At 48.0% G+C, this 14,175-nt stretch overlaps 1 protein-coding gene across 3 annotated transcripts in view; it reads right to left on the bottom strand.

Annotated features, from left to right (window-relative positions):
* Positions 1–2,801: 2,801 nt before the first annotated feature.
* Positions 2,802–14,175, bottom strand: part of RAD51D (RAD51 paralog D) — a 32,456-nt gene continuing 21,082 nt past the window's right edge. For 2 of the 3 annotated variants that reach the window (XM_019511524.1, XM_019511525.1), the window contains 4 exons: positions 13,114–13,204; positions 9,208–9,278; positions 8,674–8,841; positions 2,802–3,747 (listed from right to left, as the gene is read on the bottom strand). In XM_019511524.1, coding sequence (XP_019367069.1) covers positions 3,664–3,747; positions 8,674–8,841; positions 9,208–9,278; positions 13,114–13,204 — 414 coding nt within the window. In that variant the 3' untranslated portion in view covers positions 2,802–3,663. The remainder of the gene's footprint in view (positions 3,748–8,673; positions 8,842–9,207; positions 9,279–13,113; positions 13,205–14,175) is intronic. The other variant, XM_019511526.1, reaches the window with a different exon arrangement.

Here is a 14,175-nt window from a genome sequence, read left to right as displayed (position 1 = left end):
ACGCGGGACCAGCGCGGAGACAGGCGGGGGAGGGGGTAAAGCGGCTTCCGCCCCGCCCGCCGCAGCGCCCCCGGAGGGCGGAGGAAGCAGCGCAGCCCGGTGAATGCTGGGGTAGTCCCCAAGCCGCCGGACGGGCCTGGCTCTACGGCCTCCGCCTGCGAGCCCCTGCGCTGGCTGCGGCGCCCTGCCTGCAGTGGCACTGCCCGCGGCTGGCGGCTCCCCTGCGGCTGGGGTCGTTTTCCACAATTCGTCACCTCAGGGTGAGCCTGCGGTGCCTTTCTCCAACTGCTGGAACCGAGATTGGAAATCATCCAAGCCCGAGTCCAACAAGCAGGGTGCGGGAGCAGTTTACAAAAAGCAAAAAACATCACGCAGGAAGAGCAGGGCCCTGTCTGAGCACCCAGATGAAAAATGACTTCGTTTTGATGACACTGAGGTCACCAACCATCTTGCACCGTGGTCTTCTAGCCAGCACTGGGGAAATTGTCTTGAGCAGGAAGTCAAACTTTTCCAGAGTGCCACTAATAAGGAATTCATGGTCCCATGTCTGAAAAGAAATGCACCACTTCTAACCATGCATTTCCTCTTCAAAGTACTTGAAATACAGAAGGCTCAGGACAGTCCCTGTCATGAGGCCTCTCCCCCCTACTTACCTGAAGAGCAAGCACAGGGCAGGAAGCGACACACCAGAGATGTTCCTCAAATGCACCAGCAGCCCACACCAGTTGCTTCAGAGGAAAATACAAAAAGCTACCAGAAGAGGTACACTGACCTAGTTTTCGAGAAATGTCTTCCCTCTACAGCCACTGAGCAGCTTACACCCAACACTTAAGATTGATGGCCTTGCCAGGGTTCACTTGATCAGTATCTGTCCTTTAGCCTTTATTTAATCCTTCTCTCCTTTGCAATTTATTCCAGATCTTTTGCAACAGAGCCCCATGATGATTCCACAATCCCTGAGTAATAACAGTCACATTTCTCTCTTCCTTTCCTCCTATTTGGATATTTGACTACATGCTATCCCTTTCTCATTTTCAACTCACTGTTTGGGATGTGGCAATCAGTATCCAGGTGATGAGGACACAGTGACACTGAACTCTTGCAGTAGTGCATCAGGATTATCCCTCTCATCCAGAGAAAGGACAGACTGAGAGCATATGATTGGTACAGTTTTGTGACTATTATTTTACCATGTTTATTTTCTTGGTACATAGCAAAAATGGAATTTCCATGAATACAGGCAATGAAATCATTCAAATCATGTATGTGTATGCACACTTTAAACTGTCCCCTTTTCACAGTATTCCATGGACAGTTAGTACAGCTTCTTTAACTTTGCAATGCTTCATTCCCCTCAGTTGCTCACTCAGCCCTTCCAGTCTCCCATTAACCTGCCAACTTTCATCCATTCACTCAAATTAAGTCACTCTACCATTGTCTTGCTCTTGTTCACACAAATCCTCTCATCCTCTCTCACCACCCTTCTCCCACCCCACTCACTCCTGATGGTCTCCCCTTTCCTTGTGACTTCCTATTCAAGAAATCCTCTTACATTCTCCTTGCTCCATCTAACTGGAGGTCTCCTCCTTCCATGCTTTCAAGTTACTTCAGCTCCCAAGCTCAAGATTTCCTTCTGAATCTGTCATAAGAACTGCCCAAAGCCAAATTAGTCCCCCAGTTAGCTCACCCAAATCAGATATTGCATCTCTTCCCTAATGATTGACATAGTCTTACAGAATGTAATATCACACTCTCATTGTCAAAACTTTAATGCAAGTGTGTGTTACTGGACATTTTGACGTTCTTTTCTTTCTCTGCTCCATATCCCCTTGGTTATAGTCAGCTTGCCTCTAGGAATCCCAAACTGATGAATAATGCAACCATAAGAGAAGGGGGGTACCTAAAAAGTGTGTGCGTGTGTGTGTATGTGTGTGTATATATATATATATAAAAAAAATCAATGTTTTATTCACAGCTGGTACAAAAAGCATAACAGGCCAAATTCTCTGTTGGCACACATTACCCCAACTCCACTGACTTCCCTGGGAGAGAATTTGACTCATAATGTCTCCACACATACAACAATGAACAATTTGCAAAGGAAAAAGTGAGATTGTAAACACTCTGGGACAGGCATTGCCTCTCTTTTAAATCGACTCTGTGATTAGGGGATGTTCACCACCTTCCTATTAAATTATATCCCTGAGGGGATAGAGATCTGGGTTGCTGTCAAGCACTGTAGTTTTAGTGACACAGGTGTATGAAACAATCTGCTAGGGGTAGCAAGACCTCCTGTTACTCCCTGAAAGCTCTGTCAAATGTTCATTTTGGCTACAATCTCAGATATTTTCTTGTTAGTGGGGAAGCTGGCTTACAAATAAAAATCAGATATCCTCAGAAATGTCTTAGCTGGGAAAATGTATTAAAAAGGCTCATGGGACAAACATCTATTCAACTGCAGTAGTGTTTACTGCCATTATTTCTATAGCTTCCATTAGAGCTATGTCAGACAAAAAGCAACTGTGAGTTCAGACACCAAAGCCTTGTCTACATTACAGCTGTCACTGGTGCAAACACTGCTGTAACTTATCTGGTGGGAAGATTCCTAGTACAGTTCCTGAAGATTTCAAGTTCTGCTCCTGCCATTTCTTTCCTCACTTTGAACTGTAAACATTGGGTACAACTGGGGTAGAACCACCTCAGTAATACACAAGTGCCCTGTTTTCAAGCAAAAAAAGAAGTAGATGAAAAGAAACACACACCAACTACATCAACAATAAAGCTCCTTAAACACAGCCAGATCCTCAAGTGGTGTAAGCCAAGGGCCACACATTTACCTCAGTGAAGTATCTGGCCCAAAAGACCCAGTTCCACAAGGCAACAGCCACATGATACAAGAATACTCAGGTACAAGAATACCAGTGCTGCTTACAGTGCACTCCTTCATACTCTGTAGAAAGGTTTCGAACACAAACATTTGTAACATTTGAGTGCCAAGCATGTCCCTTTCCTTTAGAAGCCTATGTCCACTACAGTTCCACTGAGAAATAAGCAGGGTGAGGCAGATACTTGAAGCTTGCTGTAACAACTGTTTTCTACAGTGAAAACAGTGTTTTAGACCACCGTCTGTTGGAGCCAACAGGATTCTTGCTCTCAAAGGCCCAGTTCTTTTGTATTCCTCCTTGAAGCTTCCCAGAGGTTCCCCTCCAAAGGATTCTGGGATCTGGCAGCAGGTGGTTATGGAGGGAAAAAACAGAAGTCATTGACCAGCAAGGGTTTATAGAGCTATTAGCGAATTCTGCCGGTCCTATGATGACAGAGGTTCTCCCGCTGATCCGTAAGACCCCAGGCAACAGGTCTGTGGTTCTAATGAGTTCCAGAGAAGCACTGCAGCCACACATGCTGCACTTGCCCAGACCACAAAGGCTTTCCCTTGAAATCCTTGCGATCCCAGAGTCACACTGGAGAAGGGAGCACCTGAGGTGGGACAGTGATGGAATACAATACCGCTTTACTGGGACTACAGAACTCTCTCCTCATCCTAACAGTGCATTGGCTCACACTGTCCAGTTCTGCAGCCTTTTCTATTTTAGCAGCAAAGGTGTCCACAATAAAAAGACAAGATCTTGGCCTTGAAATCTACTTTTCATCTTTTCGCCTCCATCAGAGTTCCTCTCCAGATGCACCTGGTCTCTCTTCCAATGCTTCATAGCCTCCAATGTCCAGTTCTACCTGTATTCCAGTTGGCTGCAAGAGAAGCCAAGAGGAGTTTAAACTTGCATAGCTGAGAATCTGCCACTAAGAACATCTGTAGAATCAAAGCCACTTAAAAATGCCCATCTCTAACAGACATGCAGACACTGCAAGCCATCTACCAGTTCCCACTGATGTCAATGTTAAAGGAACTTAGCATATTGGGCCAGTAGGGGGTGCTTCTGCACCGAGCCACCCACTTCACTACGCCTGACCATCTTCCAGGCTCCGAGTGCCTCCCTGGGGGTACCTCATGTCTGGCCGACCCCCTTCCTGGAGGCACACCCACTACCCTGGGGGTAACGCCGCCACCACCCAAGGTCTGGACTGATCCTGGCCCTATGCCCCCTGGGAAACAGGCCTAGCAGTCCTTGAGGGTACTCAACCCACTGCAAAAACTTGGGGTGCTTCCCTCAGTCTGAAGCACCAGTAGTGGTCTCCTTTAGTCAGCCAAACCAAGGGGACCCCAAGGCATAATCTAGATCCACTCCCAATAAGGCTCCCACACTAGGTACAAAGGAGAACTTTACTGGTGACAAGGAGTAGGTTTGGAATAGGGTACACAGTAGAGCAATATCAAAGAAATCCCACAGAGCAAACAGGGTGACTGGGTAGCCTTTGATCACGCATCTGAGTTACTGCAAGCTATTTATCTAGTTAGATCTCAGGTAGCTTACTCATGAGTATCACCCAGAGGCAGGTGGAGATTCCCTCTGGAGGCAGGCAGTTCACTGATCATAAGTCTCAAGAGAAAGCCAGTTTCAGATGGTTCAGCTTAAGATTTCATCGTGGCTACTGCTCCTCCTCCTGGGCAGTCCTTATGACCTCATTTACCTAGTCCAATGTAGGCCAGCAACTGCTGGCTGCCAGCCAATCAATTTGAAATGCATCACTGGTTGCCAGGTAGACTGGCAGGGTCTCTAGCCCCCTCCCCAGGTATGTGATGCCAGTTATATAGACGGAGGGAGCAGGTTTTCCCCCCTCCCTCAAGAATGTATCCAGCTCAGTTTACAACTCAGGGTTACCTAAAGAGCCCATGGGATGTCTGCCCTTTGCACTGACCATGTTAACCAAATTGTCTCATAGCAGTTTTTGGGGACAGACAGAAGTGGCATTCTGCCACAGGCTGATTCAGGCAGACAGAATATGCTCAGCTGTTTGCATCTCCTTAGTCCTGGTTACCAAGCAGTTATCTGGCTAAACAGTGGCCTTGAAATTGACAGATCTCACTTAGTTTCAAGGCTACTATTCTGCAAGTCAAAAACTGACAAGCAGCCTCAACTTCAATGCTTTTTGCTTTTTTCCAATTGTGTGAGGTGCTGCAGTCATAGAGCAGTCACTGACAGCGGTTCACAACACGGGCTACAAGTTGTTATTATGTGCCCAGCGTAATGGGGCACTAAGCTTGATTGTGGCTTCTGGAGATACTGCAGTACAAATAATACTTAATATGCCCGAAGTCAAGTAAAGCATTAATGTCCCACACATTTTATAGTTCTTTCAGGTCAGAGGATCCCAAACTGGATTAGAAATGAATGTACACAGGAATAATTTCACCAGCTACAAACACACAGCCACATCCTAAGGGAGTTCAAACCAGGAAGTGAAACATTAAAGAATGAGAGAACCTGGAGATAAGCCTGTTGAACATCTCTGGGTTAAAGTTAGAGGGGAGAGCAACAAGTGCGATGTTGTAGTAGGTGTCTGCTATAGACCACCAGACCAGGAAGAAATGGTTTAGATTCACAGATGTTAGGGTCGGAAGGAACCTCAGTAGGTCATCAAGTCCAACCCCCTGCCCTGGGCAGGAAAGAGCACTGGGGTCAAACGACCCCACCTAGATGCTTGTCCAGTCTCCTGTTGAAGACCCCCAAGGTAGGGGACAGCACCACCTCCCTTAGAAGCAAATGAGGGAGGTGAATGAGGCTTTCTTCAAATGGCTAGCGGAAGTTTCCCAATCACACGCCACGGTTCTTATGGGGGATTTCAATCACCCTGACATCTGCTGAGAAGACAATACAGCAGTGCACAGGCAATCCAGGAAGTTTTCGGATAGTGAGGGTGACAACTTTCTGGTGCAAGTCCTGGAGCAGCCAATTAGGGGCTGTGCTCTTCTTGACCTGCTGCTCACAAACAGGGAAGAATTCATGGGGAATATAGTAGTAGATACCTTTGGCAGCAGTGACCACAAAATGATTGAGTTCAGGCATGAACAACCCATGCCCCCGGGGGGCACGGCTGTGCTGGCAGCAGCAGCGGGAGCCCGGTAGTGGTAAGCTGGGAGCTTCTGCAGATGCTGCTGGCACGGTCAGCACAGTGGAAGGAAGCGTGGAGAGCAGCAGAGTAAGGACCCCAGACTTCAGAAAAGCAGACTTTGACTCACTCGGGGAACTCATAGGTAGGTAGGACCCCCTAGGAAGCCAATCCGAAGGGAAAAGGAGTCCAGGAGAGCTGGCTGTACTTTAAAGAAGCCTTACTGAGAGCGCAGGAACAAACAATCCTAGTGTGCAGAAAGACTAGCAAGTACGGCAGAAGCGCAGCTTGGCTTAGCAGGGAACTCTTCAGGAAACTAAGTCACAAAAAGGAAGCTTATAAGAAGTGGAAACTTGGATGAATGAATAGGGAGGAGTATAAGAGCATTTACAGGGACAAAGCCAGGAAGGCCAAAGTGCAATTGGAGTTGCAGCTAGCAAGGGATAGGAAGGGTAACAAGAAGGGTTTCTACAAGTATGCTGGTAGCAAAAGAAGGATCAGGGAAAGTATGGGTCCCTTACTGAATGGAGGAGGCAGACTTGTAACAGAGGGTGCAGAAAAGGCTGAAGTGCTCAATGCTTTCTTCACATCAATATTCACAAGCGAGGTCAACTCCCAAACTACTGCACCAGGCAGCACAGTTTGGGGAGGAGGTGAGCAGCCAACAGTGAAAGAACAGGTTAGGGACTATTTAGAAAAGCTGGACGTGTACAAGTCTATAGAGCTAGATAGGACATACCTGAAAGTGCTGAGGGAGTTGGCTGATGTGACTGCAGAGCTACTGGCCATCATCCTTGAAAACACATGGCGATCAGGATAGCTCCCAGATGACTGGAAAAGGGCAAATATAGTACCCATGCTTAAGAAAGGGAAAAAGGAGGATCTAGGGAACTGCGGACCAGTCAGCCTCACCTCAGTCCCTGGAAAAATCATGGAGCAGATCCTCAAGGAATCCATTTCTAAGCACTTGGAAGAGAAAAAGGTGATTAGGAACAGCCAGCGTGGATTCAACAGGGGCAAGTCATGCCTGACCAACCAGACTGCCTTCTGTGATGAGGTGACTGGCTCTGTGGATGCAACAAGACCAGTGGATGTGGTGTACTTTGATATTAAGGTTTTTGATACCGTTTCCCACAACAGTCTCACAGACAAGCTAAGGAAGTATGGCCTGGATAAAAGGATTGTAAGATGGATAGAAAACTGGACGGATCATCAGGCTCAGAGAGTAGTAATCAATGGCTCAATGTCTAGTTGGCAGCCAGTATCAGGTGGAGAGCCCCAGGGTCAGTCCTGGGGCTGGTTTTGTTCAATGTCTTCATCAATGACCTGGAAGATGGCAGAGTGCACCCTCAGCAAGTCTGCAGATGGCACCAAGCTGTGGCAAGTAGTAGATATGCTGGGGGGTAGGGCTAGGATTTAGAGTGACCTACACAAATTGGAGGATTGGGCCAAAAGGAATCTTGTAAGGTTCAATAAGGACAAGTGCAAAGTCCTGCACTAAGGACGGAACAATCCCACGCACCACTATAGGCTGGGGGCTGACTGGCTCGGCAGCAGCTCTGCAGAAAAGGACCTGGGGGTTACAGTGGGCAATAAGCTGAATATGACCCAGCAGTGTGCCCTTGTTGCCAAGAAGGCTGACAGCATACTGGGTTGCAATGGTAGAAGTGTTGCCAGTAGGATTATTCCCCTCTATTCAGCACTGGTGAGGCCACATCTGGAATACTCTATTCAGTTTTGGACCCCACCACCACAGAAAGGATAAAGAGATATTGGAGGCCAACACAAATGGTGAGGGTGCTGAGGGATATGACTTATGAGAAAAGGCTGAGGGAACTTGGCTTATATAGTTTAGACAAGAGGAAACTGAGAGGGCATTTAATAGCAGCCTTCAACTACCTGAAGAGGGATTTGAAAGAGGATGGAACTGGACTGTTCTCAGTGGCAGCAGGTGACAGAACAGAGCAACAGTCTCAAGTTGCAGCAAGGTAAGTTTAGATTACATATTAGGAAGAATTTTCTTACTAGGAGAGTAGTAAAACACTGGAACAGGTTACCCAGAGAGGTGGTGGAAGCTTCATCCTTGGACCTGGCTAGACAAAGCTTTGGCTGGGATGATCTAGTAGGGGATGGTCCTGCTTTGGGCAGGGGGTTGGACTAGATGACCTCCTGAGGTCCCTTCCAATGCTAATTTTCTATGATTCTATGAACCACTAGTTACGCTGGTTTAGACTGCCTGAAGATCTGGCCCAGAACATCCAGTATGAAATGGTAGCAAGAATCTGAGCCAAGGTGGATGTATTTACCCACACTGCCAAGTAGCCAGGACATCAGTTCCTCTCCTTACAAAACGAGATACAAGATCATCAGGGACTAACTCAGGAGGAATGGAGCAACTGAGTCACTGTGATCCAAATAAGAAATGGATCCACTGACTTCACACACCCAGAAACAGAAGTCAGACTATTTACAATCCACATCATTTTTTTCTTTTCAACAGATTACAGCTTGCTTGCATTGTCACTAGCTCCCCAGCCCAGCGCAGAGATGCGTGGCGGAAGCCCAAGTTCCTGCAACCCCCAGAGCAAGGACTCTGCCTCTACTACCAACTCTGCTCCAAACCTTCTTCTCCATGACCTCCTCACTGGTTCACCTGGATATTCTCACCTGCCGGGGCGATTTTCTTAAGGATGCAATACATTGTGTACTGGCTTTCCCCAAAGGCCCTTGGCTGCTCTCTAACAGCACGCGCGTGCTGGGCACAAAACTCCAGGAGCGGCCCAGGGCTGGCTTGAGGTGGCCACTGCTACTATCCCTTGTCACATGGTTAGTCACCTGCAGTACAATAAAGTAGACATATTAGGCAGCTACCAGGAGTAACATCACTGTTCCTTGTAAGGAAACACTGGGATACTCAGGAAGCTAATGGATAAATCAGCTGTTTCTATGGATTCTTATTCCACTCCTCCTCACCCTCTACAGGGAGAAGGTAGAGGAGGCTTCATGGGAGCCAAGTTTTAGTTCAGAGGACAGTCTCATAGGGGTGATGCTTTTAGAGATGCTAGGCTCCCATTTTGCAGACCTGTTCAGCTTTAACCACATTCACTTATCTGGAAAGCAAATACCCCTAATCCTCTGATACTTGCTATCTCCCTCACCACTCACCCCAGGAAGAGAAAGACAAAGCCCAGGGGCACTCACCACAGTAGCCAGGCCAAATTCTCTGGCAAGTGTCTTCAGTTCCCTCGCCAGCTGCATCATGAGGGCCAAGCCTACAGAGACAAGAAAAGGATATTTTGGCACATGCTTCCACTAGAAGTCTCTTAGAGACCAATGCCATCTCCTGAGATGAGGAATCTAGTGCAGCTCATCAGGATACCTTCACATCCACTCAAGAAGGTTGACCTCTGCATATTACATTAGCTTAATGCTGTTCATCAGTGTCCATTTCAAAGCTAGGCCCTCTTACTTTCCAACTATCCAAAGAACAAACCCAGCATACACAGCAGCAGCCTCTGCACCCAGGCACACCATCAACATGCACTGCATCAGGCCCAGATAATCAGTTCTGGGATACACCTAGCTCTTACTGAACACCTCAGTCCCAAAGCACTTTAGAAAAGCAGGTTAGTGTCACTGTCTCCATTTTACTGAAGGGGTTACTGAGGCACAGAGTGGTGTTGGTACTTCCTAAAGTTCACCCAGCAAGCCAGAACCAGCAGAAGAGCCCCATCCAGTACTCTATTCATTAGGTGACACTGCTGCTCCCAAGAAGTGTACCTCCATGACCTGCGACTTGTCCTCTAAAGATTGGTCCCTTCTTTCACAAAGGCTACCAGGTGATCTTTGCCACTGCTGAGTTCCTGCTACACGCACGCACGCACCAGGAAATGACTAAGTGAAGCCACACTGAGGCCTCCCCCACCAATACTCTGAGGGCAGCAGACTGCTCAGAGGACTGGCAACGAGCAGTTTTAACTCCTCATCCTTGAGTCTATGCATCAGCCACAGTCAGTCTGGCCTTTGCAGCAATTGCAGTTCCACTGCCAAACCACTGCACTTCCCTGACACCAACTTCTTAGAATTTCTGACAAAGATCTGCAAGGGCCTGCAGCAGCCCCACAGAATCCTGAGGAGTAAGAAGTTAGACCTACAGGACTATTTGGGAGAGATGCAATTAAGAAGATATATGAAGGGATGTCAGTCTGGCACTTCTGAGAGAGTTGTTGAAAAGCATGGCCTGCCTATCCTCTACTACCTCAAATGTGTCAAACCAGGAAGTGAGGGTATCTACTCTAAGGGAACTATTGCTCTCAGGCATATTGGGGACAGACAGCTCAACAACCTTGGTGGTGGGGTGTGGGTCTCAGGCCTGCTTTGCAGCCTCATTTCCAGGCTTAGCACATGCAGAGCAATACTAGATGGGGACGGCCTACTTCTCAGCTGCAGCCTGACAAGTACCAAGGAAGCCATACATCCTGAGCTATCAAATACATGCATTTTACCAGTTGTACCCTAAACAGACAGGCTGTTATATCATCCAACACAACACTGGCATAAAAGTTGAAAAAAAAAAAATCCTCCCTCTCCCCTCCCCCAGGCCCAGGTATCAGAGTGTACAAGGTACAGTTCTGTACTGCCAATGCCATCTGAATTTCTGCAGGTAATCAGTGGGCCCAGGAGTGCTGGAAGCAGATTTCCCAGCTACCTGATTGCAAAGGACATTCAGTGCCAAACATTCTGAATGTTTTGCAAGAGGTAGGATTGCTATCTGCAAAGGCCAGAAGTTGGGATGAATGAATCCTCATTATTTGAGCCTATTGGGCACTTTTACACATGCTCTAGGGTTGGAAAGGGTGGCACATTAACTAGAGCAGCTCTGAGAGCTTTAGTTCAAACACCCCTACCACCATTTTTAAGCACAGGGACACTGATACACAAGGTGCAGTAAGCTGCTGGAGCACAGTAATTACCAAGCTCCAACAGACTCGATTAATCAAGCCTGCTCCAACGTGCTGGACACTACATAAGTCACTCTATTCCAGGCCAAATTACTCCTCTAACAGGAAAGAGTAGCTATACACTACTATAAATTATCAGCACATTGCTACCCCAGTAAGCTTCAGACCAGAAAAAGCCCCTCTCTCATAAAAGCAGCTCATACACCACCTAGTGGCCAGACAATGTAATACCACCTACTGCAGGCAGCTTACTTGGAAGGCTGCTCCTTACTACAGAATAAAATCCAGGATAGTAACAAGGATTTCTACAAGTATGTCAGTGGGAAGAGGAGGATTAGGGAAAGTGGGGGTCCCTTGCTGAATGGGGGAGGCAACCTTGTGACAGAGGATGCAGAAAAGACTGAAGTACTCAATGCCTTTTTTTGCCTCAGTCTTCACAGACAAGGTCAGCTCCCAAACTACTGCACTAGGCAGCACAGTTTACTGAGGGCTGCTCACCTCCTCCCCAGTGAAAGAACAGGGTAGAGACTACTTAGAAAAGCTGGACATGTACAAGTCCATGGAGCCAGGTGGAATACACCTGAGGGTGCTGAGGGAGTTGGCTGATGCGACTGCAGAGCTATTGGCCATCATCCTTGAAAACTCATGTCAATCAGGAGAGGTCTCAGTTGATTGCAAAAGGGCAAACATAGTACCCATATTTAAGAAAGGGGAAAAGGAGGATCCAGGAAACTACAAACCAATCAGCCTCACCTCAGTCCCTGGAAAAATTATAGAGCAGATCCTCAAGGAATCCATTTCTAAGCACTTGGAGGACAAAAAGGTGATTAGGAACAGCCAGCACGGATTCAACAGGGGCAAGTCATGCCTGACCAACCGGACTGTCTTCTGTGATGAGGTGACTGGCTCTGTGGATGCAACAAGACCAGTGGATGTGGTGTACCTTGATTTTAGCAAAGCTTCTGATATGGTCTCCCACAATATTCTTGCAGACAAACTAAGGAAGTATGGGCTGCATGAATGGACTGTAAGGTGGATAGAAAACTGGATGGAGTGTCAGGCTCAAAGAGTAGCAATCAATGGCTCAATGTCTGGTTGGCAGCTGGTATCAAGTGGAGTGCCCCAGGGGTTCGTCCTGGGGCCGGTTTTGTTCAATGTCTTCATCAGTGACCTGGAAGATGGCAGAGAGTGCACCCTCAGCAAGTCTGCAGATGACACCAAGCTCAGGGGAGCAGCAGATACACTGGAGGGTAGGGCTAGGATTTAGTGTCCTAGACAAATTGGAGGATTGGGCCAAAAGGAAGCTCATGAGGTTCAATGACAAGTGCAAAGTCCTGCACTTCATGCACTCCTATAGACTGGAGGCTGACTGGCTGGGCAGCAGCTCTGCAGAAAATGACCCAGGGGTTACAGTGGGCAATAAGCTGAATATAAGCCAGCAGTGTGCCCTTGTTGCCAAGAAGGCTGACAGCATACTGGGTTGCCAGTAGGTTGAGGGAAATGATGATTCCCCTCTATTCAGCACTGGTGAGGCCACACCTGGAATACTCTGTTCAGTTTTGGACCCCCCACTACAGAAGGGATATGGACAAATTGGAGAGAGTCCAGTGGAGGATGACAAAAACAGTTCAGGGATTGGGGGACATGACTTATGAGGAAAGACTCAAGGAACTGGGCTTATTTAGTTTAGAGATGAGGAGACTGGAAGGGGACTTAATAACAGCCTTCAACTACCTGAAGGTCAGTTCAAAAGAGAATGGAGCTGGACTGTTCTCAGTGGTAGCAGATGACAGAACAAAAAGCAACCATCTCAAGTTGCAGCAGGGGAAGTTTAGGTTAGATATTAGGAAAAAAATTCACTAGGAAGGTAGTAAAACACTGGAACAGGTTACCCAGGGTGGTGGTGGAAGCTTCATCCTTAGAGGTTTTCAACAACCTGCTAAACTAAGCTTTGGCTGGGATGATCTAGTTGGGGATGGTCCTGCTTTGATCATGGGGTTTGACTAGATGACCTCCTGAGGTCCCTTCCAACCCTAACTTTCTATGATTCTACCTCACTGTGTAGCAGTCAGGTTGTGTGCCTACAGCCTGAGGCCCAGTCCCAAATTCCCAAGCTGGAGCCTGCCCTCCAGGCAAGTATGCTTACCATCTGTCTGCCTGCCTCCAAGGAGTGGGCAAACTACAGCTGAGACAGAATCCACCACCAGCAATTTCACGGGACCCACAGAACAAACAACCTGAGGAGTGAAGCACAATGTGTGAGGAAAAGGGATAGAGCAGCACATGCCATTCAAAATAGCAACTTGAAGTATGGGCCAGCACAGCCCTGCAACATTAGAACAGGGAGAGTCCTGACACCACTTAGAAACCACCAAGGTCCATAGAACAGCAACCCCAATCCTGCAGTCTTATAGTTTCATAGATGGTAGTTGGAAGGGACCTAAGCAGATCATCAAGTCTGACACCCTGCCATGGGCAGGAAAGGATGCTGGGGTCAAACGACACTGGCTAGATGATTGTCTAGCCTCCTTTTGAAGATCCCCAGGGAAGGGGTGAGCGCCACTTCCCTAGGGAGTTGGTTCCAGCTCCTTGCCACCCTGACTGTGAAGCAGTGCCTCCCGATGTCTAGCCTGAACCTACTCAGTCAGCTTATGGCCATTATTCCTTGTAACTCCCAGTAGTGCTCGGGGGAACAGGGACTCTCCCACTGACTGCTGGTCCCCCTTGGCAAGTTTGTAGGGGATCCCCTCTCAGCCTTCTTTTGTGTAGTCTGAACAGGTTCAGGTCCCATAGCCTCTCCTCATAGGGCCTGCCCTGCTGCCCCCTGATCATGTGGGTGGCCCTCCTCTGGACCCTCTCCATGTTGTCCACAACCCTCCTGAAGTGCGGCGCCCAGAACTGGACGCAGTACTCCAACTGCGGCCTGACCAATGTCGTATAGAGGGGGAGGATCACCTTGGACCTGCTCGTGATGCATCTGTGGATGTGTGACAAGGTGTGGTTAGCCTTCCTGACTGCATCCCCACATTGGTGGCCCACGTTCATCTTGGAATCAATACAGACTCCAAGGTCCTTTTCTGCCTCTATGCTGACAAGAAGGGAGTTCCCCAGCTTGTAGGTATGCTGCTGGTTTTTCCTCCCCAGGTGCAATACCTTGCACTTGTCCGTATTGAAACCCATCTTATTCTCATCCACCCACCTCTGTAAC

The sequence above is a fragment of the Gavialis gangeticus genome, unplaced genomic scaffold (assembly GCF_001723915.1).
Source record: "Gavialis gangeticus isolate Ggan-Ray unplaced genomic scaffold, GavGan_comp1, whole genome shotgun sequence".
Classification (NCBI taxonomy): Eukaryota; Metazoa; Chordata; order Crocodylia; family Gavialidae; genus Gavialis; species Gavialis gangeticus.
Note: the sequence above shows the minus strand (reverse complement) of the source record. Positions and strands in the feature narration are given on the sequence as shown.